Genomic DNA, 27,399 nt, shown 5'->3' with positions numbered 1-27,399 from the left:
CCAGCTTTATCAAAATTAAAAACTCCCTGGCACATCCACAGAGTCTCACACGAATGCTTTATCTCATCATTATATATTCTGATGAGTTTTAAAGTCATTCTCTTTAATTTGTGTTTGCAGTAAAAAAAAATGCTGTAGGGGTGAAGCAACAAGATCAGCTAGAAAAGAGAGCATCTAACTGGGCCCCGTGCTGTGAAGCACGTTCAGCATACCCAGAATATCTTTTGCTTATCTGGCTTCACTTACTCGAACCAATCAGGTTAAGCGATCATAAAAAGCTAAATTTTACCACCTCAATAAGTGAACATAGGGTCCACCTCAGGTCTGCCTCTGGTTTTACAACAGAAAGGAAACTAAAATGCTGAAAAATATGACGAGATTAAACATATTGTACTGAAAGCAACAAAGCTGCTGCAGACAAAGCAGCAGAGTGTGCTGCGTGAGAGAGCGTGAGAAAGGAGAAAAGTATGGAAATAAAAATGCTCTATGAACGTGTGAGCACTTGACGACAAAAGAAAAGTTGGAAAAAAATGTCGACTGTGTAAGTTAATGCTTAAGTGAATCTATATTTCCTACTGATGCTCTTTTTGAAGGACAAAAACTTGATTTAATCTTTTAATATCCACACACTGAAGTCCGGGTGATCTTCCAGGAGTAGTGCCTCTATTTTGCAGTGATCTGAATTATTCATTAGGCAGTGATTACATGCTTGTCAATCTTTTACCTCGAGCACAATCTCCCCTTGAGCAGGTTAGGTCTGCAGTGTAAGTTACCATGGCGATGTGAACCACCTGCATAACAGAGAAAACTCTGGGTTAAAGCCTGAAGTTCCATGGAGAGGACCAAATCATGCTGTGTCGTATAGACCTGCAAAGACAAATGACAGATTGGTTGAAATGTGTGTAGTAAATTAGATTAATAATGTTTATGATGACTTAGTTTCATACAACTTGGATCATAGAGAAGCAGACAGAAATTATGGATGCATGTATTAGCCTGAATTAGGCATTACAAATGTGATGGTCAACCAAATTATGAGTTTCCACGAATCAAAATCGCTATTTATCCCTTCCTCTAATTGGCATCATTTTACAAACAAATGAAGGCTTTTAGATCACTCTGAATCCTAGGTTCACATGTACATACAGTATGCTCATGTTTATTAGGAGCATTCATCACTGTAATAATACATATGTGACCAAAAATACAGAAAATCAGAGTATGTCCATTTAATTCCTGGTCTAAAAGGTGGGACCATCTGATGGTAAATTCAAGTCAAACTGTGCAGATGATCTGGTATAATTCCTGCTTGCTAAAATGTCAGCGTTGCATCATCCTCGTACGTGGTGAAATTTGTTGAGCCAAGTAGGATCCATTCCCACAATCATTAGTCATCAACTGCAGCACAATGGGTTAGTTTGAAACAATTTCTCATCCTCTTTTACCAGAACCTTTGCAAGCAAATGACACAATCTCAAAAGGCATATAAATCAGCTGTGATGGCAAAAGTCTAGGTGGGCTCCAGCCAACTATACATCTTCCTCTCAGCGTGAAGAATTGTGGAGGTCGCGCAACAGTTTGTGTCATGCTGCGTCTTTTATATTTTTATGTGAAAAACATATATGACTGACAGGTGAGGGGTGCAATAACTGTCATGACTGTCACCTGCATGCCAGCGACTGAAGCTCTGAATAAACAACAAACAAAATATGAGCTGCAGAAAAAGTTTCATAGCAGCTTTGCACAAAGTTGTCGCTTGACTGTCCACACTTATCAGAAACATGCCTTCTCCTACTGCGAGTTTTTTTGGGAAAGGAAAGGCACTTTTTGGTTGCTCATTAGCAATTCAAGCAGTGACTTTCTGCTTTGAAGGGCAGGAGATGTCAATTAAGGCTCTAATAAGCTAATGGGAAATGGCCTGTTTTTGGTGGCAGGGAGTGTGTGTGTGTGAGTGTGTGGTGGGGCTTTTTTGGATGGAGATCAGAATGTGGATAGGGGAATACATTTGCAGCCCTTCAAAGTGATATGCATGACTTTGAAGTTAGAAATCCAGTTGTCTTGAACAGCCAGTGTTTGGGTGGCAGTACAATTAACTGACAGACAGCAGAGGCGCACACGCACACACACGCTCCTTTTCTTTTTGCTTCTGCCATATAAACACCCAAATGTAAGGCAGATTTCTGCAGTGTTTAGTTTCAAATGTATCCATCAGCCTGTGCATGTTGTTAGGCAGTAAAAGGTTGTGTTTGATTGTCTGCAATCTGCAGCGCACAGAGAAGAGGTGCAGAGCAGTTCAGGTTTTGAACCCATTGTCAAAGCCATACAGTGCCCCCTACAGCTCACTGAGGTATTGTTATTATTTTTTATTTTAGCTTCCATTTTTAGGCTATTGAGATCAAATTGCTTTCATAAGGGTGAAGTGGCCAAGGTAGAAACCATACAAATTCAAAACATATTAGAAGCAAATATAATGTAAGATGCAAGATATACAACATGATGGTCTAAAGCCTGCCACAAGAGATACTAGTGGCCTCTTAAGAAAAATACACAATATGCCCTCTTCAGTACATTTATTATGATTCTTTTAAATTTAACAACACAAGTAACCATAATCCAAGGTTCAAATCCAAGCTTAGATTTTTATGAAAAATATTGCATGTGCAAGGTGAGTAATAAGAAAATGTTTTCCCTTAAATATCATAACCTGAAATAAAAAGCATGTTAGACTGCTAACTTACCCAGCATTGCTTTATGGATAAAAATGTAACAGTGCTTTTTCCTGTGAGCAGTCACTAATGCCTGACTAAGTAAGAAACTTTGCAGTTGTAAAGGAAAAAAGAGATTCACAGTAGACTGAATCAACACTCTGTAAAAATGATATCACCAAAAACAATTATCGGCAGGAAAGGAGCTTTTTTTTGAGGAGTTATTCTAAGGAGACAGAAGCCTGAGTATCCTAACATTTTCATGGATTAAATCCAAAATACACCACATGTCTCGTCCTGTCAAAACAAATTACATGGTTTCTTTATTGTTTTTACAAGGGCTCATGTGTTGTATTGTAAATTTTATGCTGAACTTCTTACATTTTTGCCCGGATAAGTAGCGTCTATTTATATTATTAAAAAAAAAATGAAAATAAAACCAAAACAGCACCAAAAACTGAATTAAAATCCAATTTCAGAATACAACTGTAATAAGTTGGGTTATCTTTTTTGTTTTTTAAATGACTCATTCAGTCAGTTAACTGCCAAATTGGTCTGACAAAAGGTTTTGGTGATCATTGTCTAAGATATGACAGGATACACTTTATCTCAAAAGTTGGAAAATCCCTGTTCACTGCAGCCAAAACAGTAAAACAACAACAACAACAAAAAAAACCTTAATAAAAATAGGGTAGCACTATAAAATACAATATGAGCAAAAAGTAAAGCAAAAAGGGAAAATACTCAAGTTAAAGCTGAAAGAACTGAATACAATAAAATAACTAAAAAACATAGAATGACTTGACGTAAATGAATAAAAACTGTTTAATAAATGTAGTAGAAACTTAGATGTGTAATGCAATAACTCTGTTGCTTTCTTGATAGTAGGAATTTAAAGAAGATGTCCTAAAAAACTGTATATAGTACAATAACATATATTTTTATGTATGGATTTATTATTGTTCTCACATCATTTTGGGGGACGTTTGGCCAACACCTCTCAATGCTACTTTAGTTAAAAAGATGTCTGGGTATTTTTCCATTCACAGCTCCTATAAAGTCCCATCACAGCACTTTAGTTGGGTTGAGGTTTGCACTTTTAATTGGGCCATGGCAACAACTTGATTCTCTTTTTTCAGCTGTTCTGTTATAGATTTGCTGCTGTCGATTCAATTTCTGCCCAGGTCCTGTGGCTGCAAAACAACACCAAATTATCACCCCACCACCACTGTGCTTGACAGATAGTCTGAGGTGTTTGTGCTGATAAGCTGTGCTATTTGTTTTTGCAAATGTGCCATTGGACTTTATGGCCAAACATCTCCATTTTGGTCTCATATGTCCAAAGGACATTATTCCAGAAGTTTTGTGGTTTGTTTAGATGCAACTTTTTAAACTTAAGCTGCCTTGCTGTGTTCTTTTACAGAAAGGAGGTTTTCTACTGGCAACCCTTTCAAACAAGCCATAATTGTTCAGTCTTTCTATAAATGTACTGTCATAGTCTCATAAACTTTAACATTTAACATGCTAACAGAGGCCTGTAAACTCTAAGATATAGCTCTTTAGATTTTTTGTTACTCTGAGCATCCACTCTGGGGAAGATCAGCAGCTGTCCTGAATGTTTTCTTCCTGTAAATAATCTTTTTCACATAGACCGATGGATGTTACATTGTTTGGCATAGCCTGGTGGTGGTCAGAGGGCCCGGTGGCGCCAGTGTCCGGCAGCCTCGCCTCTGTCAGTGCGCCCCAGGGCAGCTGTGGCTACAATGTAGCTTGCCATTGCCAGTGTGTGAATGTGTGTGTGAATGGGTGAATGACTGAATGTAGTGTAAAGCGCTTTGGGGTCCTTAGGGACTGAGTAAAAGCGCTATACAAATGCAGGCCATTTTACCATTTTGTAACCTTTGCCTTATTTCTTGATGGGCAGCAGCAACTGAAGACCATTGGTGATATCTTCCTCCTTGAAAACACCAGACCTGCAACAATTAATACATTTCTGTGAAAACAGTAAGAATGTACTTCATTTCTTAGCAGTCTTGGAGTTACTGAGAAATAATATATATTACATTACTGTTTTTTGTAAGTAATACTTAATGACTCCCTGAAGAAAGTCATTTGTCACACTTCTCACTGATACCCTACTCAGATGCATTGTTAACAGTTAATAAAATCACAAATCTCTACCTTAATGAAGACATGCATACAATCTTTCTTGGAGTGTTTAAGCATTAACACAAAGCTGTAACACACAGCAAAGTTGAAAGCCCAAAGACGCTTCAAATTGATCGCTCTAGCTTTTAATGGTAGAAATGGATGCTTCTTTACTACAGACCTGAGTGCTTATTGTTGCTTTTGTTACTTGCTGAAGAACAGGCTCCACTGGGCTGGAGGTCAGCAAGCACTCAGCTTTTAACATCACTCATCACTCTGTGCAAAAGGCTCGAGCCAACCTTCATGTCTTTAATTTTGCTTAAAGAATAGGAGAAATTAAAGAGCCGTACTACTTCAGCCAGCTCTGCATGTTTCCCCTCCTTAAGGATGGGTTCTTGATTGGCGTTCTCCACTGAAACCATTTCTTATGAGGCTTCAGTGCCATAGGAATCTCTCAGGTCTGTGTCAGGCCTTGAGCACATTTTTTCAATACTGTTCATCTGCTGTAGATATTTTTTAGTACTGCTACTTATTATGCCCTCCACTTCTCCACTTCCCTGAACTTTTTAAGAACACATTGCACACCAGGCAGAGGTATGCTAAATGTTCAGCTATAGTTCTTAGTAGCTGTAGATACAACTAAAGGAATGGGAACAACATATATGTTTTTTGTGATATTCTGCTAGTAACTAATTGCTTAAAGATGCCATTTAAAATGTCAACATTCAAAGGATAACAATTGAAAGACCTTCAGAAACCCTGGAGAGTTCTTGCTTTAAAATAGTGTGGCTCCTTGGAAGCCAAATATAACAAAATGAGAGATGGGTAAGGCCTACACAGGAATAAAAGGATGTACATTTAAGGTTTAAGCTAAGAATATGAGATTAGAAAAAACATATGTATTGCTAAACTTTAGATATTCTAGCAAATCATCATAAAGGTTATTACTAACATGATAATTTTATTATTTGTATTTCCCGTGTTCTGAAATTGTTGGTTTGCCAAGCCTGATAAGTGGCTCGTTATAGCCCCTGATATAGACCACCACGTAAAAAATGGCATCACACATGTGACTCCAACAAATGGTGCGACCACACAAATATAAACACCCACGTATACTCACACACTGCACCTCTTGTTAGTGGAACATTTCGCCATGTCCATGTAAGGTATGCTGTCCTTACTCAGCCTGTTCTTTGTTAAATCTGCTCACCTTGTTCTGATTTACTGGAACGTCAGCTAAAAGGACCTTTGTGGACAAGGAGAATTATATAAGATGAGCACATAATAGTATCCTCTGAGCCATGCGTGAACTTGGAAAAACAACCACTTGTCTGAGTCATAATAAGAGCTGAAGGTCATTACACTTCAGTTAAAATGTTTATTAAGTTTAGTACAACCACCCAATATCCACTGTTCTGTAGTTTAATAAAGTTTCAATTAATAAAAATGAAAGCATGACCTCCCTCATCCTATTTTGCAAGTTCACTTTGGAAGTTGTGCTTGGAACTGGAAAGACATTTCTAACTTTTCCCAGAAAAACCCCCAGAAAAGTCTAAACAAAAACAGCATATCAGCTTGTTTTTGTCCGTGTCTGTTTCCCCCTGTTGCTCACCAGCAGCTGAGAAATGACTTTAATGGAGATGGAGGGAGAGGGAAATGAGGGCCAGCCTGAAAGCAAACACTTCACGTCACTGCACACCTGCTTTTGGCCTCTTGGTTCCGTGGGAGAAAATGCACTAAGGTTGCACTTTAGCACATAACCGCCCTGTTTGTTTGGTACACTCACCGCAGACAACAATAGCTAAGTGTCTCTCTGGGCTTGAACAGGCGTGGGTGGGTTTATTTAGGAATTTGGAAATCTGTTTATCTTACCTGTCACTCATCCGGCTTCAGGTGGCTGTCGGCCAAATGTGGAGTAAGACCGTCATCCACAATAGTTAGGCTCATTACTTATTTATTCATTTTTTAAACAGTTTTTGGAAAGCCAAATTGGCACTTTGTCACTAACATCAGTTTCCTGAATGTTTTGATTAAAAAGGAAATTTGAGCATTGATAAGGGACCTTTGTAGGAAGGATGCGGATTAATGCTCTTCCACACAGCCTTTAAACCGTTCAACACAACAAGAAATGTTAGCCATTTCACTAGCTACACCACAGTATGACTCAGTATTATTGCAAAAATAACTGTATGTTATAGATGCCTGTTGCCACTGTTAAGTCATCCATCTGTTTAAACTTTGACTTTAGCTTTGTAACCATCACCATCTCAACACAACAACACAGGGTCAACAGAGAGACATGGATACCTGTTAATTAGTGCTATATAACGGATTAATAAAAACCAAAGATTTCTCCCAACAAAACTGGAAATCTTAGACATCTGTTAGTACAGTTAGAAAGTAATATTATTTGTCAGGCAACTGCATCCAAAATGCACCAACACTACAGTCATGGTATAGCGGACCAGTTCAGTGACTCTAGTTAACAGAGGTGAAGCCTTACAGAGTCTGAAGCGATAAGTAAAAGTAGCTCTAATCCTAAAAATGCAAACCTTAATAAAATGTAAATGCATGAGTTGTTGAAAGAAACCATTAATCATGGACTTTTAAGGAAGAAATTAACCGTAGAGACCAAAACTAGCAGGCTTTAAACATGTTAAGTTTTAGTCAACAAAATTCAGAAAAAGTCTGGTATGTTTGTTTATTTACTACAATCTGACATTTTTATTTGCCTCTACCTCTTGTGCCATCCCTTTAAATATTATTGTTGTAACTCTATTGTAAGACTTGCACAAAATGCGCTTTCAATGCAGCTATTTCACTATGGAGTTATTACATTTAAAGTGTTGTGTTTTGTGTTGTAGTTTTGCCATGCATACCATACATATCTGTTTTTTGGTAACTTAGAATAATTATAGGTGGTTATTTATCAGGGGCAAATTTTAAGAAATTCCAACTGGTAATACAGCAAAAACAAAACACTGTAAAGGAGGTCGACTCACAGTCATTTAGATGTCTCGGTCTCTGTAAATATTTGCATCAAATCTCCATGAAACTGGCTAAATAAAACTATGGGGATTTCTGTATTTTTTATGTTACTCTGGTCTTCCACAAATGCCTCTTTGGACACTTTTTATTTATGCTTTCCCCTCGCTCCAACTGGCTCCAGAGCCTAGTTCTTTTATAGGTTACATCTGTTAGGAGAAGTTTTCTCTCTCACCACTGTCACCAGGTGCTGCTCCTACAGTATCACTGAGTTTCAATTATGTTTTAAAGCACCCTATGATGACTCTTGCATTGCTTTGGCACTAGAATTTAGAGTGGACTTTTATTTTTGCTCACTTCCAGGTCCTTATTTTTATTCCTGTGTTCTAATTAGAGTAGCTTTGAGTGATTCACACTTCAAAATAATCCTTATTGTTCTATTATTGCATCTTGCTACAGCACCTCAGTTCATCCAGTCTGAAAAAAGCCCTTTTAGATCCTCTCCCTTTGAAGGTCACTCTCCCTTTAAGCCAGATGTCTTCTGATTGGCTGCCCCTGGTATGTGCAACATTTGAACAGGAGGTGGGTGGGGCATCTGTGTGCCTTAGATGACCTTATAAGGGCTATGTTCCCAGTGACAGTGTACAGAGCCAGGAGGGAAAAAAACTGTGTGAAATTAATGGTGCATTCCTGAATTAGTCTGAAATTCCATGTTCCCAGTTGAAATTATTTTGTGGAACGCCCCCTGAACTCAGGTTTCCCACTCGGAAAGTCAGAGCAGACTGACAATGCATCAAATTTAGGAATGATGGCACCCCTGAATGTAAACAGTAGTAGAACTGTACACTTCTGCTTATCCTTATCATCTGTGATACATTATATAAATATGGATATAGGTATATAGATATTGCAAGGTTTTGCAAGCAACAAGTTAGCTTGGCTGTCTGACATCAGGAGACAGCTTGCCTGGGCTTAAGGTGTGTTTTGGTTTAGTAATCTGTGCAAAGAAAACAAAGTCTCTGAATGGCACATTGCGGTTCAGAGGTGGTTTTCTGTCAAACTGTTTCTGGGATTGTCTTTTGCCACTGTGAGCTGTGAAACCTCGTGGTGAGCCTCTGTGTTACCAAAACAAACTGTCTTAATGGCAGATGACATGACTGCCTCCCTTTTCTTTCTAGCTTCTGTATTGTAATGCTGACTTTGTGATTTTCTTCTTTCTGCCTTTTTTGCCTTTAGGCACAAAAAAAATCACTTTTCAGATTTCTTCTTCTGGGTTTTTGACACTTGATTAAAATATGTGAGTGTCAGTGCTGTTCTTATTCAAGAGTCGCATGGTGGTGACACAGGTGGGAAACTTTTTAAAAAAAGATTTATGTGTGTGTGTGTGTGTGTGTGTGTGTGTAAATGTGTGTTTTATGTGTTAAACCTTTGTTCTGTTTCCTTCTTACCACGTTTTAGCCTGACTGACCTTACATCCTGTTATAGCCTGGGGTATGTCAGTTGTTTTCACATGGTTGTGCAAAAACAGCAGCAATTAGAACAACCTCTAGTGTTTACCACCGGCTTCTCAGTTACTGGAAATCCTGGGATTGAGTGAACTTACTGTAACAGCACACCTGCCACAAACACGCTGACATACACACACAAATGCGCACAAAGGCACAAAAAAGAGCAACAACAGGGAGGAAAACAAGTTTATGACAACATTTTGCCACCCGCAAACCCTTTGGCCTCAGTCCAGCACTGCCCAGAGCCAAACCGCAGAGTCCTGACATACAACATAAAGCTGTCTGCTGTCTATGCACTGTTACTCATTACCCATTCTGGCTCTGTGATTGGAAGAATTAGGGCACAGACAGCTCCTCCTGAGGGCACCCACCTGTGGCATATCAACCTCGAGGGCAGGGGCTGGACTTGACCAAATCTCATGACTCAGGCGTTACGTGCACAGCCAGTGTCAAGTTGAGACATCTGTGGGATTCGATGGTTGCATCATTTGCAAATTTGGAGACACTTGTATTGGCACATCTGGCTGAATGTCTAGGTACAAAAGTACATTTTAAATCTATAAAGCAAGTTTCTGTTTGAAAACAAGACAGGGAAAAAACACTGAAGGAAACAAGTTTCCATTCATTCCAGCAATGTTTGCATTAAGTCGACCTCTCAGTGAAAGACCTTCAAAAGATATAATCCTCAGCAGACTCTACAAAAAAAACTTTTGTTTGTGTGGCTTTGCACACTTTGCAGTGATAAATAAATAGCTTAACTAGGGAAGGATTTGAGCCCTGAAGGGTTTTCTTCACATTTTGACACTCGCAGTGCCAAACAAAACAGTTTTTCTAACTTTGATGGAAGGTTTTCCAACTGTTATGTGCAGTATGAAGAGATGAAAAAAACCAACCAAAGCATTCCTTCAAGTAGAGGAATCCTTCATTTTTTATTTTCCCAATCCCATGAGGGGTTTCTCTTTGTAAATACTGTAGTTACACACTGTGTTTTCTCTCAGCAAGGCGCCAAGGCTACCCAAAGTAGGGGAAACCATCCATGGTCACAAGTTCTTCATCGGTTTTGGAGGAAAGGGGGCCAACCAGTGCATACAGGCTGCCAGACTTGGAGTCAAAACTGCTATGGTCTGCAAGGTATGGCATCCCAGTCAAAGTTTGGAGTTTTTGTTGGATTTTAGCATTAATATGTGTTCTCTCTTTTTAAAAAGAAACACTTTTTCTTGTCCACCCTTTGGCTCGTCCACGTCTTACTCAGTGCAGATAATCAGCCATCAGCTACCAAAGCCCACCAACTATTTAACAACTCTTCAAAACCTTTTAGCTTCGTTCACACTTCAGTCATTTCACTCCATCGACTCTCCATCCTTCATTTTCTCTTGATCAATACCGTACCACATGCATACGCCCACCTACGCTTGCGCGCCTTCAAACAAGCTTATTCCCATATCGTGCAACCCTGAGTCTCCAATCAGTAAGCTCAGCATGGCCTTTCAACCTGAGCACTAAAGCACCAAAGCCCCACCTCTGTCAGAACAAAGAGGCCCGATCGATAACAACCCAGTGCGGGAGGAGCTCTCCGGGCATGGGGAGAACCCAAAAATAGACACCCGGGCTTGTCAAAAACAGCCAAGATGGAAGGCCGCTCTTCAAAGAGAATGGGGCCAAGCAGCCAATACCATCCCAACCCATCATCACAGGCAGTTAGAAGTGCCCGCATTTTGGCACGTTTTTTGGAAAGCGTGGGTTCGAAGTAAGCGCCTCGGGGCAAGGTGGGGACCCCTTCCACAACCCAAAGTAGCTACAGATGTGGACATCCCAGAGCGGATCAGGGGAAGAGGGGCAGGAGGGAAAGAAAACGAAAGCGAGGTGGGCATGAAGAGGCGTGAAGGCGGGGTTATCGTGTCTTCAAGGCTTGGCGCAGCTGGTCGTGTGTTTGCGCGTGTGTGCGTTTGTTGACTTTTGTGTGTTCGTTTTTGCACATTTTCGGCGGCGGCACCATGCCAGTATGCTGGCAGGGCACACGAAAATCCAGCCCAACAGAGATTTGAGTATACCACTTTTCAAAAGTTGCCGCTAACCAAGTCTGACCCAGCTTGACACTCTCTTTGTTGTAATCGTTTTGCCTTCAATCTTTTCTAGGTTGGAAAAGACTTCTTTGGAGACAATTACATCCAGAATTTCAAGGACAACGGCGTCCACACAGGTAAGAAAGAGGGTTTTTCACGTTGCGTGCCAAATTGGTTTCCATTTTCATGGTGCATTGCAAGAAGTTCACATTCCGAGCAAACCTTTTTCAGTCTGCATTTTGCCAATTCTTTTCAAGGTTTTTTGGATACACTGGCAAGTTCTCCCTATTGTTAAATCATTTGGCTTTGTTAATACTGAAGCTACTGAAGTTCTGCTCTGAGTTCTGACAGTTAGTAGGGTTTCTATTTTAACATTTTACTTGCCAGAGATATGTATGGTGAATATTCCATTTTGCAGGAACAAACAAGTACTTTCATTCTCTGTTGCAGAATTTGTGAAGCAGAGCTCTGATGCAGTCACAGGAGCTGCCTCCATCACTGTCGACGATGCAGGTAAATTCTACCGCTAACCTACAGCCTCGCTCGCATGGCCTCCTGTATGTACAGCCTAGAGTGCATGCGGGCCTGTGAGTGCACTGTTTTTTTTGTAATACACACACAGGACAGCTCAGCCCACTGAGTCACTACTGCTATAACACCTGTTTATAGTCATAAAAACACTTGGACGAACAACAGCGTCAAGCCCTCCCGAGTATCCACCAGGAACGCAAAGATGTATCAGCTGATATCAAATGATAAAGGATGCCTTTTACCAATGTTCATGGCCAGTATGTATATTTTGTGAGTTCGAATATTTTGCAATGAAGAGATGAAAAACTTTATATAGGGAAGATTTCTTTGTTTCCCTGGCACAAAAAGGGGATTAACTTGAACTAAAAAAAAGTTATTTTAAACTGTGGTGTCAGTTTTAGACTTGAATTTCACTACATATGCATCTGTGATGTCCACACAATAAGATGTGTGGACAGTTATGTGTTTAACTGGGAGCCTTTCCACATGGGGAGCAATTTCTGTTGAAAACAGTGAGGATATTAAAAACATCTATGAGAGGCGAGGTAGTAGGTGAGGCTGAAAGTGGCACTTTAGTGTATAAAATGTTTATTAAATCAATATCATGCGTTTAGCTATTTAAGGAAGTGATGAGTAATAAAAATATTTTTTTTAAAAAAAACAACCAAATATCAGAAATTCAGATCACGTTTGTAACAGGTAACAAAACAAAACAAAAAAAAAAACCCTCAAATTATAGTGTACTTAGAAATGATGCGAAATTAAATAACAATATCAAGGAAATGGCTTTAGTTTTAATGTAAATGGAGTGTTGTCTACATAAAATAAAAATAAAATATTTGAAAATATAAAATAAAATAGTAATTTAATAAAATATCATTTTTAATAATAATAATAATAATAATAATAGAGATTATGTTTTTTGGCTGATGCCGTGGTGTCTGCCTTAGGCATCTCTGCTTAGACCGCTGTCCCCATTACACAGACAAGTGGTAGAAAATAGGTGGATGGATATCATCATGGTATCTTTGATCACTTAATTCAATCATTTAAAAAAAAATAAGCTTCAACATAATTTTTAGAGATTATAGCATACTTTAATATTATCACATGAAATTCTTTAGTTTGTGTTTCATCCTGTGAGATTTAAGTCATCATTGGTGATCTCCCAAACCCTAACCTCATGCTGTCCGAATGTGTATTTTTTTTTTAAAATATTTAGAAATTTTTTTATATTAAAAATATTAAAAAATATTATTAATCAAAAGAAAATAAAAACGTACATATAATACAAAACTATAATACAATTAATTATTTATTAAAGATTAGAATTTAAAGCAATTTTACCTCTTGACCATCACATCAAATGTGCTTTTGCACCAAAGTTTTTGCTTGTTACATGTTTTTTACTTGTAGATTTTTTTTTCAAGGAAATAACAGGTTCAGAATCCCTAAGGAAATTATGTTAACTTCATACTGTTGTTTGTTTCCATTTACACACAGCCTAAAAGACTCACACTTTTAGGGACTTAATAAGTCCACTGCGAAAAGTGAGAAAATAAGATTATTTTTCCAATTCCTTTGTTGTAGTTAACGCTAGTCCTCTCATTTATTCATGTTCAGTCTTTCTCTACCACCCCGGCTTTCTTACAGTCTTGCTGTTTTAAAATTGAATATGGATTAACCAAATGACTCGCATGGACTGTCTAAAATGCCTCAGTGGGGTTCCTAAAGTTCATGGACTTTTACAAATGGCCATTTCCTGTGCAAAGACAAACAATTTCCCTTTAACTTATTTTAGTTCCTACCATAGAAATCCCATACATGGCACATCTCTATTGCTGCCGTCTTGTTCAGGGAACTGAGTATGGGTTTTGCGTCATTCTTATATTATACGACAAAAACTGTTCTGCTTTTGGATATTCCAATGAAGGGAACACTACAAGAAAGAAACGGGGAATAAAATTTCACAAGTAAGAAGTTGTTTTACTGTATTTTACAGTTACATGTTACACTAGGTAATACTTTCTTTGAATATCCTTACACTTTCACTGACAAGACATTGAGCTATATTACATAGACAGAATTATAATATTAATTTGTGAAAATTTTAATATAGAACTGATACTACTGAGATTCATGTTACTTTGTTTGTTTCGGTAGATAGATTTGGTTTGCAGAGTTGAGTCATCTGTCCTTACATGCACAATTTTCAAAACACAGACAGAAATAAAATACAACACTCTGCCAAAAAATGAAATCATACAAGATGTACAAGCTAAGATTTGTTCCTCTGAATGATGTCTGCTGAAACAAAGTTATTTTTACACTGTGTTGTTCTACACTAAGCCTGTCCAGAAGGAAGAAACTGAAAGTCACTCTAAAAAGGGTGTGAGCTGTCAAGTAAAACCAAACTAGCTAACTGCTGTAACTGTCTGGTATGTGGTGTCCAGCTGTCGCTCACCAATCAGCATAATTTGACTGAGTGAATTGCAGATTCAATAAAAAAAAAAAAGTGTGATAAAATCATGGACATAACCACTGAATTCTCCCACTGGTTTTAAACCTCAACATTAGTCTTTTAGCCTTTGCCATGTTGGTTTTTGAGCCAGGAATGACTGAATGAATGAATCTGTGGATGAGACAATGGCCTCCTAAATTATTGGTTGGCATGTTTCATCCATAAACTGTGCAGGTGTAACAAACACATACATACCAACTCTTTCGTACATAATAAAATTCTTTAATTTCACTTACCAAAACCAAAGCATGATTTTTAATGTTGTAAAGTTTGGCATTTATCATGGTAATGTTTGGGGCTTGACACACTTTTATAGACAGCCTCAAGTGGCCATTAAAGCAACTGAAGTTTTTGGTAACTTAGTGTTAACTATCAGCTTTGGAAACTGCTGCTTGAAAGAAAAAATAGGGTCTTAAGACATTTTTACAATACAGAAATTAGGAAGAAGTTCTTGAGAGAAGGAAGCCATATAATAGAAATAATAACAGGTGCATATAAAAATCCTCCATCAAGAATTTTATCGAAATTATATAATGGCCTGCAAAATTTGAAGAGGAATGAAACATTATATATCAAACAAAAGTGAGAATCTGAATTACATCTTGAGTTGTCAGAGGATGACTGGCGATCCGTATGTCTCACACAGCATAATTCCACCAGCTCTAGACGATGGAGAGAATATGGCTGGAAAAATGTGATTAGGTTCTTTATTACTCCTTAAATCAAAAGCAAGCAGCTGAAAACATCCCAACGATGCTGGAGATTATGTGGAGACAGGGACGCCAATCATTCTCATGTGTTTTGGAAGTGTAAAAACATCAAACCTTACTGGGAAAGCATTGCGGTAACAATGAAGAAAGTGCTGGGGTATGACGTGCCGTGTGAGGCACGAGTAATGTATTTTGGAATATGGGAAAATGTAAGAAGGAGGACCATTACTTGTTTAAAATTATGTTGTTGTCAAGCAAAAAAGTAATAACAAAAAAATGGCTGAAAAGTGACCCTTTAAAATTGGAAGAATGGACTGATGTAATCAAGGACATATATATAATGGAGAAAATGACCTACACTTTGAGACTGAAATCTGACAAACACCGAAAACAGTGGACAAAATGGATAGCTTATAAGACTCACTCAGCCCCATAAGGCAGGGACCTCTCCTCGTTGTTTTTTTTGTTTTTTTTCCTCTTCCACAGATTAGGTGTCCTTTATTCCTTTTAGTTTGTTTCTTTTGTGTTCCTTTTTCATATTTTTGTTTGCATGTACTATAAAATTGGAAAAAGTACAAAATAAAAAGTAAAATAAAAAGCATGATTTTTAATGTTGTAAAGTTTGGCATTTATCATGGTAATGTTTGGGGCTTGACACACTTTTATAGACAGCCTCAAGTGGCCATTAAAGCAACTGAAGTTTTTGGTAACTATCAGCTTTGGAAACTGCTGCTTGAAAGAAAAAATAGGGTCTTCATACGGAAGTCTACTCAAATATGTCAGAAACCTATTTCTCCTGTTTTCTAATGGTCTCACACTTTGCTTCAAAGTTCAGTTTGAACTGTTAAAATAAGTATTTAGATAAAACTTGCATTTTAAATGTAACTGGATCTTAATTCAGGTGGTGGAAAAGTAGTGAAAAAAATCTGTGAATTATTATCATTTTTAACTATGTAGAGAACAGTGCCTCCAAAGGAATACATGCATTAGGAAGCCCAGATACACCTGAGCAATGCGGTAGATGTTCTGATGCTTATTTCCAACGGTTAGCAGCAACCAGTGCAGTATCTATATTTATATATTTGTCTTGAAATACACTCCAAAGCATCCTAGTCTCAGGGAGAAGTTCCTGCGGTGGAAAATCATTGCTGCTTAGAAAACAGAAATATTTCCTGTCTTTGTAGGCCAAAGTTTAAAAACTGAAATTTACATTTCATTCTTCTCATGTCATGGCATATTGATGATTTTGAAAATTCCAGTGGAGTCTCACATGTCTCTATGTTCGTTCACGGACAGGTGAGAATGCCATTGTAATTGTGGCCGGTGCCAACCTGCTGCTGGGTGCAGAGGAGCTACAGGAAGCTCTCCCAGCCATCAGCCACACAAAAGTCCTGGTATGCCAGCTGGAGATCAGTCCACAGACGTCCCTGCAGGCGATGTGCATGGCTCGCGACAACAAAGGTGAGTCAGTATATCCTCCTCACATGTTTCTGAAGTCAGAAAATAAATCATTTACGAGCACCTTTTGCATGCTGATTTCAAAGATTTGGAAATCCTCAGTACATGTTTACTCAGTATGATGTATCCAAACTATTATACAGAACAAAGAGTAAACCTAGTTTAGTAACACAATAGTCATAAAACCTCTCCCCAAAACAAAAAACAGAGGGTGTGGTTATTGTGGACTCATGTTGTTAGAATAGATCCTGGTAGTCCAAAGAAATACCAAAATGTCTGTGGAATCTTCTCAAACTACTTGTGCAATACAATCCACTTCACGGAGGCCATCTGTGTGCTCACTATGTTCCAAACCTTCATAATTTTGCCAAAAATATGACTATATAACCGCTTCTGTCCTAATCCTCATTCATGACCATGTTGAGCCTCTGGTCATACTTGGCTAAGCTGAGGTTTCACACAAGCCTCCTTTCATGCATTCACTGAAAAAAAAGATTGGAGAGAAAAAAAAAGGGGAGAAAATTTAGTCAGGTAGTAATAATTAGTTGCTCTCATTGTTTATTATTAGAATCTGTTCCAGCTGCTGTGATTTTAAACAGACCGCAACCCAGAGGAAAATTTTCCTGGTTACAAAAGGAAGCTAAGATATTACAGAAATGGGCCCCACACGCATTTGAGTCTCAGAAGTAGCAAGCAGAGGCAGCGATAACATATATCTTCACTTTCTGTTGTTGTGTATAAAAATTTGTTGTAACTGAGAGCTTTCTAGTTACAGCCCTGCAGAGCTTTCAACGGTGTTAACCACTGAGCCACCGTGTCTTTCAGCAGGAAAATGCCAAAACATTATCCAGCAGCAGGGCTCCGTAGCAAGAGTCCAGTTGCATCCAGACTTTTCAACAACTGAAAGGATTTAGAGCATTATGACCACAAAGACATGACAATTATTGAGCTTGACTTTAAAATTACATCGACTGATTCCCAAAGAGTGCCCCAAAAATGTAATAGCTGTTAAAGACTAAAAACTGCTGAATATGAAAATTGTCTGAATTTTCCAATTTTATGACCGCTGGGATAGATTCTTAACCCCCCACCCGTGACGCAGAGAAGTTGGAGATATATGAACGCAGGAATGGATGGATGGAAATATAAGATTTAACTTGCTTGTTCCACAGCAATAGATGTCACTGACTCTACTTAGCATTCATGCTGATTTTATGACTGGTAGTCATTTGTGATAACGCTATATTCTATGACAAAAACATGGAAAAACAAAAATGGACCTCACATCGTGACTCACCGGAAGACGTGTCTGTTATTTCTTCCCATTCCTCTCCCTTTCTGTCTGTGCTTTGGCTTGTTGTGGATAGTTAGATACTATCTGAAATCCCCTTCTCCTACACAGTTATCAGAACTGGGGAGGAAAGTATTGCAAGCAAAACCATTTGAATCTTTTCCACTAGTATTCAGCTCTGTCTATGATGACTTTTTGTCTCATTCTCAAGGGCTTTCTTTCAAAACAGAAACTTTTTTGCCTTCACATGTGGTTGAGCGGTAATAGTTTCCCTTTCTTTAAGGGAACTCTAAAGCAACCAATTTATGAAGCTCAAGTAATTACCTCACAGCACAGTTGCATAATCTCGTTTTAAATGTGGTTTAATCAATCCTTTATGTACCTTTAGATCATCGCTTTGGCTTGATAATCTGTTGCACAATGTCTTCTTTGTAGGCTAGAAAAACACAGTAGAGACAGCTCAAATCCTTCCAAATCTGTCATGTGACTTTGCTGTTTGTATCCCACAATCTCTCCTTAGAAAGAGGCTTCCCACTGACTTTTATCACTTTAGCAAGTTGAGCATGAGAACTTGACAAAAGCAGTCTTTTCACCAGAGTCTCTGCTGCTTCCCCCAATCTATATTCACCATCGCATGCGCACACACATTTGTAGAGCAGGTTTCGTGCTGTCCGGCATCGACAAAAGCCCTATCTTAGGCCACTGCCCTCCCTCTCTCCCTTCCTCCCTCCACCTTTCTTTCATAACCAGGTTACCGAGCTAATCATCTTTAACAGCATCCTATTATTAGCAGCGGTCCGCGTCATTCGAGACGTCTGGGGAGCCTCTCGCTCCTGTCATCAGGGCCTGTCGTCCATAATCGCTCGCTGCAGGCTGCCAGAACGAACGAGTCGCAGCCATCGCCGTGTTGCAGATGGGATACCCAGATGGCCTCGCCGAGCGCCACCCTCTCTCCCTGAGCCCCCCTTCCTCGGTGGATGGACCGTACCACAGGATTAGGCTCAGCATGTGGCGCCAGAAGAGAGACAAGGCGAGTGAAGATGCTTGGCATAGATGCCACCTCGACGTCGCCGTGCCGGAGCATTGCGTAAATGGAGTTCTCTGGAGAGACTGGGTGTTAATGGGTTTGGCAGCGGGGGTGAAGCGCCGCTCAAATTACGCAAATGTCACCATCAAGTGGAGCCACACATACAGTAGATGCCAGCTCTTAGAAACACTTGTTAAGATAACCTCAAAAGAAGATTTTCCTTTTATTTAAGGGGAAAATGTGTGTATTTGTAATTTATTGCCACCTAACATTTAATATTGAGAAGTTAATGGCAATAAATTTATTTCTGAGAAGGGAGGAAATGGTGGGAGTAGTATAGTTCCACTCGTGCTTTCTTCTTCCGTTTTCACCCGTCTTCCTCCCCCTCTTCCTTATCTGAGCAAGAAGCTGCTATTTTATTTCTCACCAGATGCAATTAGAGCCTCTTAAAGCCCTTTCACACACTTGCTGGTGACTCATTTCTTTTTGTGTGTGTGTTTCTGTGTGTGTGCGTGTGCGTGCCTGCATGTCAGAGTGTGTGAGTGATCTCTGTCTAACTATTTTCTCTCTGCTTTTGTTTTCCCGTCCACCTTTCCCACTGTATTCTCAAACTGTCTGAAGCGGCTCCAGCTGCTCTTTCAGCCGCCACATGTGCGACCAGACTTTGAACCTGCCAGCATAAAAACCCCGCAGTCATGACACACACGCACACACGCACGCACACAGTTTTCTGCCAGACGTGACTCAGTGTGCACACATCCCAGTGTTACCACATCTGTCCCAGCAGCTGTGAGCGTTTGTGCGTGTGTGTTTGTGTGGTTTCACTAACACCTGGAGAGCAAAACAAAGCAACCTGAGACACAGACACCGGTTCCTGTGACGTTTAGAGCTCAGTGCATCAGTGAGGCCAATTCCTTTATGCATCAGTATATTAGAAATGTCACTCAAGCTGCATATGGTGAAGCTCCCGTGCTTCAAATTGTGTATTGCATGTATACTAAATGAGGCCAAGGAGAAGACTTTGCGCTTTCTAGCTGTTCTGGCTACAAATAATAATATGATTACTGACAATAGCCTGAATAAGACAACAGCATGAGTAATCCTGCATGATTCAGTGATACTTTCTCCATTTATCCTGTTTACGCGGCATACAGTGCAAGGTTAGTGCTTCACTTCATGTTGTGACTAAAAGCGGGCTGTTAATGCCGCTCAAGTTCTCCGCATATGTTGTGACACTCACTCCAATTAACAGGATAATCAAGTTTTACATACCATAATTAGCAAAAGGTTTTGTGTTGCTGTGCCTAATTGCAGTCATGCGCTCAGTGTGCATGTGAGCTTCTGGGGAGCACTGGGACAAAATGTGACAGGAGAAGGAGTGAGTTGTTAAAAAGAGTAGGAGGGATAAGAATTTAATGTGTTACAATGTAAACAAGTAAGTTTAAATATGGAGGCTTTCAAGATGGTTTGTACAGTTTTGCAAAGAAAATGACATTTTTGAGGAACACCTTTTGGGTAAGAGAAGAGGCACATTAAAAGGTTTATTTCATTGGGTTAAAAATGAACACAATTTAAATTAAAACCATATACTGTATACAAAAGATGTTGGATATTGCCACCCGTTGTTGTCACCCATTGAGTATTTTCGTCGTGGATTTTTGCCACCACATGTGTCTTGGATCTGACTGAGGAACCAAGGAATAATGCATGCTTGTAAATCACAAAGTAGCCATGTTCAACCCTGTTTTATCTTTTTTTCCTCTACACTGGATCAAGAGTTACAAAATTAACAACATGTTGTATTCTATAAGACATGAAATTATTAATTGAGATCATAAAATGTTACTCAGATAATAAATCAGGTGGGAATTAGGACCATTCTTTCAAAGACCTTCAAACAATTGGGCTTTGTTTGCAACCACAGGAATTGCCATTAGAATGCCATTAGAATAAATGCAGGTTTAAGGCAAATCCACGCTGCTTTTCAGACCTAGAAGCTTCTTTTTTCCCCAAACGCACTGGTCTTTCATGAGTGCTGTGAATTCACACTGACCACTGTGAAAGGAACATTCAGCCCAAATGAGCTAAACTGTGGCTTTTCAGAGCCACAAGCTATTTCCATTGTGTAAGTAGAATCTATGGTTAAAACACAAGTTCAAAATAAATTTCATGAATACATTTCTTTATACTGAACCATAAAATTTTGAACAGTGCAAATTTTTACCTTTTTATGGCTTTGAAGCATGTGAGGTATGAACAAAAAGCTAGCTGATTTAAAGTGACTGACCCCCCATTCAAGATCACCTTCTCTGGCTTATCCAGGCAGCTTCCACACCATGGATCCTTTTTTACCATGGGCACAGAACTCTTGAACTCCTGTTTCAAATTTACCAAAATTTCACTCGTGTGGAAAGCTAGTGGTGGGCTTAAAGAGTCCACAGATCCCAAGCCTGAAGGCACGGCATGAGAAGAGAAGAAACAGAACATTTTTCCTGGGCTTGTGCCCTGTGAATTCATCACCAGGGTTGGGACTGTCAACATGTGGTTCTACTGTAACATGAGGTGTCTGAAAAGAGATTTTCAGTTTGTTGTTAGGCATCACTTTTACATAATCCTTATATCAGTAATAACCAAAAGAAATCTATTTAAAATGTTTCTGCTGACAGATGACAAGCTGCTTTCTATAACGCAAAATGGAGGCGCAAATCTCGCACTTATCTTGGATCCCAAATTCCTGGGAGCTGAGGTGCAATTGAGTTGAGAGAGAGAGCGAGAAAAGAGAGGAGTCGCAAAGAGCCCGGTATCTCTTATCTGTGACATGGCCTTGGCTCACATGGGCATATTTGCAGTACAGTATGAGTGAGTTGAAAAAGAGACGGAGACATTATTTCCACTTTTACTCGCGAGCAGCCCAGCATCCACCTCAAAGCGCCAGGTGGCCAAAGCCCTGCGCAAACCCACGCAGCTGCTCTCTTATGTGCCCACGCAAACACACACAGAAGCAGCAACTAGGCACACACTTTAGCACAACAGACTTTGATGTCACCAACGCTGAACATATATTTCCCTCAGACGCACACGCTTGCATGAGGCTTTATTTTGTACACAGAGATATCGGAATTAATCGCTTCGTCAAGCTGGGCTTATCCTCGCACATACACAGAAATCACGGTATTAGATGCATTAATGCTCCTCGCTCATGAATATGCATCAGACAGTGATGTGCAACACGTACAGAGGATTACTCCTGACAAAAACACTCTCGCTCTCTCCCTCGCTTGTGCTCCTTAACACACTCAAAGGGTCACAACTCATCTCACCCACACACTGACACACATATGTGGGGTTCAATGTATATCTCGTGCTGAATCTATTTCGTACATACATTGCTGGAACTGCAGTTAAGGGCGTAACATGAAATGCTACAGGATATAAGGTCTTTTCACTAGGGTTTCTTTTTTCTTTTTCTTTTTTTCGGGGAATGCTAATTTAATTGTTTAAAAGGTGTCTTTTTATAGAAGCTGATCCACTTGAGCTTTGCTTGCGAGAGCAATCCCCAGCGGTAGCCTGCTAGCCTTTGTTCCCATTGAAAGTTTAATTAAGGCATTGCCAGATCTTGGCAGTGAGGCTCAGAAATGGAAAAGAAACACCACACAATTGCAAAATGTGTCACAGAAGGACTTTATGAAAAACCGTATCCTTCTGAAAGCAGGCTGACAGCTATAACAGGGTCTATTATGGAGAACAATTATATTTTTCTGCCTTGTTAATGATTGCATGTTATCCTGGAGATGTTGACGTTTGACACTGAGGTCAATAACATGGATCGCTGCATGGTTTCTTGTTGCAGTGAAGACAATATTCAACCCAGCGCCGGCCATTCCTGACTTGGATCCAGATTTCTACAGAGTCTCCGACGTGTTTTGCTGTAATGAGTCTGAGGTGATGAATCACACACACACACGCACACAAACACACACACACAGCTCACAGTATTTATCACAGCATTTATGCTTCCTCACACAATAATTCTGCCTTCCTCACTCATCCACACACTCACGTCTGCAAGGCAAAGAGGAAGCTGAAACTAGTCATAAACAACAAAACAGAGCATACTGAATTGACCAGCTTTCTTTTCCTCTACTGCACATTTGCATTTGATAGGTTTTTTTTCTTGGATTAAAATTAACTTTGGTGGCTGAGTATACAACATAATTGTCCTAACTGTAGCCAAGATTGTACAGTTAGGACAATTATGTTACTCATCTCTAAATGTTTTGGCATTTTTGAATTCTTGATCAACACAAATTTCTATCATATTTGGCTAAATTATACACCAATCAACAAAAGCTGTTTTTTTGTTTTTTTTTTAAAGTTGCCTTAACATTAACAGTTGGGAAAAATTGGGGCAGCACAGTTCTTAGCATTGTTGCCTCACAGCAAGAAGGTCCTGGGTTTGAATCCACCAGCTGACACGGGTCTTTCTGTGTTGACTTTGAATGTTCTCCCCGTGTCTGCGTGGGTTCTCCCACAGTCCACAGACATGCAGTTGGTTATGTTAATTGGTTGATCTAAATTTCCCAAAAGTGCGAACCACTGTCTGTGTTAGCCCTCCGACAGACTCACCACCTGTCCAGGGTGTACCCGCCTCACGCCCTATGGCAGCTCTGGATGCGCTGGATGAACAGAAGAAAATGGATGGATGGATTTTAAGCATCCATTTTGCCCACTGTAACATTGATAATAGAGTAGATTGTTTATAACTCTAGACTGTGTATAATAAGGATGTAGTCAATGGGTTCTACATTTTAAAGCTTCGGTGTTAGCATTTTATCCAAAGCCATGTTGATTATTTGGAATGAAAAGTGACTATGTTTGGTCAAAATGGTGGAGTATAAAGTGATAAATAACACTAATCCTAATTGGCTTGGTTAACAAATAAACCACTAGGACTTTCCTCAAAAACCACCCAAAACAAACAAACAAACAAACAAACAACCAAAGAGTAGATCAAGTTCTTGAACAGTCTGTTAGTTGGCTACAATTAGCCATACAGCTAAAAGATAGACTATTTGTCACATGACTTAAAAAAAAATGCTTGAAAAGGCACCAACAGCACAAATGTAGTTGAGAGGTTGTTGGTAGTTTAAGGTTTGGGGGATATTTTCTTGACAAACTATCAGCGTTGTTTAAATGCCACAGTCTACCTGAGCGTTTGACAAGGACTGTACTACAGAAACAGCAGATCTCAAGCCAACAGAGCACCTTTGAGATGTGATGGAACAGGAGATTCACATCATGGACATGCAGCTGAGAAAGCTGCAGAGAATATGTGAAGCTGTCATATAGTGTCAGTATGGACTAAAATCTGCAAAATGTTTCCAGCACCTTGTTGAATCTCTGGCAGTTTTGAAGGAAAACTGGGTTTGAGTTTGGTACTTGCGTACCTAGCAAAAGTAACTGGTGTATCTTGTTCCCTGAAATTTCTGTACATTTAACCTAAATCAAATTCATCTTAACTGAGACTGTAATTTATAAAATAAACATAATGCTTTATAAGATTTGAAACTAGTAAATGAGACTGTAAACCCATCAGAAAAGAGTTAACTGATGTGGGGTTATTTTCTCATAGACTTATACAAACTACATAGATGTGTACTGGAGGAGTTGGACTCCTGACTATTAGAAGGAATGTTTTTATACCTGAAGGCTCTGTCCTTAAACTACGGTATGTAGTTTCAATAAAGCATCACTTTTACAAGCAGTCAGTCAGCTTATGATTGTCAACAGATGTCCAATCCAGAAAGGAAAGAATGACAACTTGGAGATGACGCCTTTCCACAGTGATTTACCTCCAAGGTCATGTCCCCTGCTGGCACATCAGTAACCTCACTCCAGCCATATGCTGTACATGAATGCTCTCTGGTATGAAGAAACAGTTGATCTCCACCCTTTTACGGTAAAAACTCTGTCATGGCGGCTTGCGTCTTGAATGCCAGGTGATGACAGATGAGCGACAGGGGGCAGGGATAGATGGGAATGGTAATAAAAACAAGAGGGCAGATGTGCTCTATGGCTGAGTCAGTCGCCCCCTCAGGGCTGAAGTCTATGTGAGTTTGGCTAGGAGCTGGTATTTGATGTGGTGATGCAAGGCGATGAACACTGTACCCAGGTGTGGGAACATGAAAGAGAGAGTTGAGGAAAGAGCTACATGTCTTCTCTCTTTTTACAGGTCATGGGGGTACGGTCATATTATATATTATGCAGTATGCAAAAGTGGAAAGAGGACTAAAATGTCCCACTAAGGGATAGAATCAAAGTTCAAAATCATTCATAAAAATAAACAGCGCTGCTATAACTTGGCCCAAACTGAAGATTACCATTAAGTATTATGTTTTGGGCGGGGTTTAGTGAACATGGGCTAGTTTACATATGGCAGTTAATACCTGTTGGCTAGCTACATATAGATATAGGGGTCGAGGTTAATTCAATGATGAGAATGAAGGAGTAAGACACTGAAAAAAGGCCAAACTTTAGCTAAGAGAACATCTGAGATGATCCTGTCTCCAACACAATATTAGTCACTACTATGTTGCTGTGTTTGTTGGATTACTTGCACTAGAAAAATCCTGAAAGTGAGTCTTTTCTGAAGCATTCAAACTTTGGTGTCCAGGACGTCTTGAGCCCATAGGCTGTCGTATACACCACAATTTTTTATAGCTTAAAGGCCTGCAAAACATGAATAGTGCTAATAAGAAGCTGGAAAGCCAAGAATGACAACTGAATAGGATTTTTTTTGTGTGTGTGTTGAGGGGGGGGGGGGGGGGGGGGACTTCTGTCTATTCAGCAAAACTACAGAGAACGTACCGCAGCACGCTAACAGAATCTCATCTAACACAAGAGCTGCCAGGACCCACAAATAGATTTAATGCCAAGTATTTAACAAGAAGATAAAGTTGTGCAACAAAAACAATAACGAAAAACAAAGCAGCCGCTCCTGATATGCTAGTAGATATCAGATTCACAAGAAAAGAGACAAGCAACAATGTTTTGAAATCTAGTTATCGACTCATCAGTCTTTGTAGTTTACACAACTTAAAATGTATCATTTATCATTGTTTTCATAGTGCTTTAAAAGTTAAAAACCACAAGTTTTTGTAACTCTGAGTTAATGAAAGTTGTAATAAGCTCTAGGAAGTAAATGTTGGGAGAGTTGTATTGGTATTAGAACAATGACCCTGTCTGTGTTTAGACTGGTTGCCTTTGAGCCTCATTTTGTTGTTTTACTTTCAATAAAGTAGGCGCAAACCTCAGATGAGGCTTCATTCAACAAGGAGATCTCGGTAACTTGAGAAGATTCAAAAGTAACATTTAGTTTGCATTTTTTCCACAGGATCAGTGCCTACTCATTAGCCCAGTGTAACCAAATGTTTTCAAACAGAAATCCAGCGATATTTACATTTGCTGTAGCCATGACCTGGGGTTGGCATTTAAGTCTTCTAAACTTTTCACTCTTCATGCCACGATTGGGAACTGTCTAAAAGGCTGTCTTTGTACTGACACTGGTATCAAATGGCTTCAAAAGTTGTAGACATCAGAGATTCATGCTTAATTAAGTTCAGTTAAATTGACAGCATGTAAAATGAAACAAAGATGACAACAAAAAATAGTTAGTTCAGCTTGTTTTTCTTAAGGTTTGTTAACCCAACTAAGCAAACCAAACTGATTAAAAACTCATTTGACCTTTTTATTTTGTACTTTTTGCACATTGCGTGTTATCCTAAGAGCAGCTTTAGCTGTATACGTGTTTTTGTTACAAGATAATACAGCTCATTCTTTGATCGGAGTTGCTTTATAACTCCATGTACTTAATTTGCATTAAAATGCATCAGACATTTATTTGTGTTGTTTTCTAAAATTCTTCACTAGGGTTCAATTACTTTTTCCCACTGTAGATTTATTTAGGCTTATTTAGACTTCCTGTATCACAATAAAGCAATCAGTTACACTGCAATATTAAAATATAACTTAAAATAACATTCTTTCTTTTAGAGTTAGTGATTATTTTTTATGATACATCACGGCAGTAACAGCAATTCTTCAACAACGCTAACAAAACGAATCATCTGGGAGGTTTAATGATAATATAATTACTTATAATAATAATTATTACTTATAATGAACTTATAATGGTAATTTACAATTCTCAGTTCATTTTGGAGAGTCAAAGGATTTCACAAAGAAGAGTTTAGATTTATCTTTATTCTATATAGCTATAAAAATAAAACAAAACATTTCATAAACCAGGCTCTGAATTATATATGACCCATTTATGTATTTAAAAAACAGAAAAAGCCAAAAAGTAGTGTATGTAACAGACTGCTGAAGTGAAGATTTATTATTAGTTCGTTTAAAATTTATTATTTCTGTGTGTTTAAACTAAAGAAAT

At 39.0% G+C, this 27,399-nt stretch overlaps 1 protein-coding gene and 1 long non-coding RNA gene across 5 annotated transcripts in view; one reads left to right on the top strand and one right to left on the bottom strand.

Moving 5' to 3' along the window:
• The window catches only part of rbks (ribokinase), an 81,188-nt gene that overhangs the window by 8,852 nt on the left and 44,937 nt on the right, over window positions 1–27,399 (top strand). For all 4 annotated transcript variants that reach the window (XR_014871106.1, XR_014871105.1, XM_085142873.1 and 1 more), the window contains exons 3-7: window positions 10,348–10,480; window positions 11,486–11,549; window positions 11,863–11,925; window positions 16,471–16,635; window positions 22,801–22,892. Coding sequence is in view for 2 of the 4 variants with exons in the window: in XM_085142873.1 (XP_084998999.1) it covers window positions 10,348–10,480; window positions 11,486–11,549; window positions 11,863–11,925; window positions 16,471–16,635; window positions 22,801–22,892 (517 nt within the window). In the remaining 2 variants the exon portion in view is untranslated. The remainder of the gene's footprint in view (window positions 1–10,347; window positions 10,481–11,485; window positions 11,550–11,862; window positions 11,926–16,470; window positions 16,636–22,800; window positions 22,893–27,399) is intronic.
• LOC146495876 (uncharacterized) lies at window positions 15,629–20,743 on the bottom strand. Its single transcript, XR_014871107.1, has 2 exons — window positions 17,930–20,743; window positions 15,629–17,114 (listed from the first exon to the last, which is right to left on the bottom strand). It is a non-coding gene; the product is annotated as an uncharacterized LOC146495876 (long non-coding RNA).

The sequence above is a fragment of the Neolamprologus multifasciatus genome, chromosome 19 (assembly GCF_963576455.1).
Source record: "Neolamprologus multifasciatus chromosome 19, fNeoMul1.2, whole genome shotgun sequence".
NCBI classification, from domain to species: domain Eukaryota; kingdom Metazoa; phylum Chordata; class Actinopteri; order Cichliformes; family Cichlidae; genus Neolamprologus; species Neolamprologus multifasciatus.
Note: the sequence above shows the minus strand (reverse complement) of the source record. Positions and strands in the feature narration are given on the sequence as shown.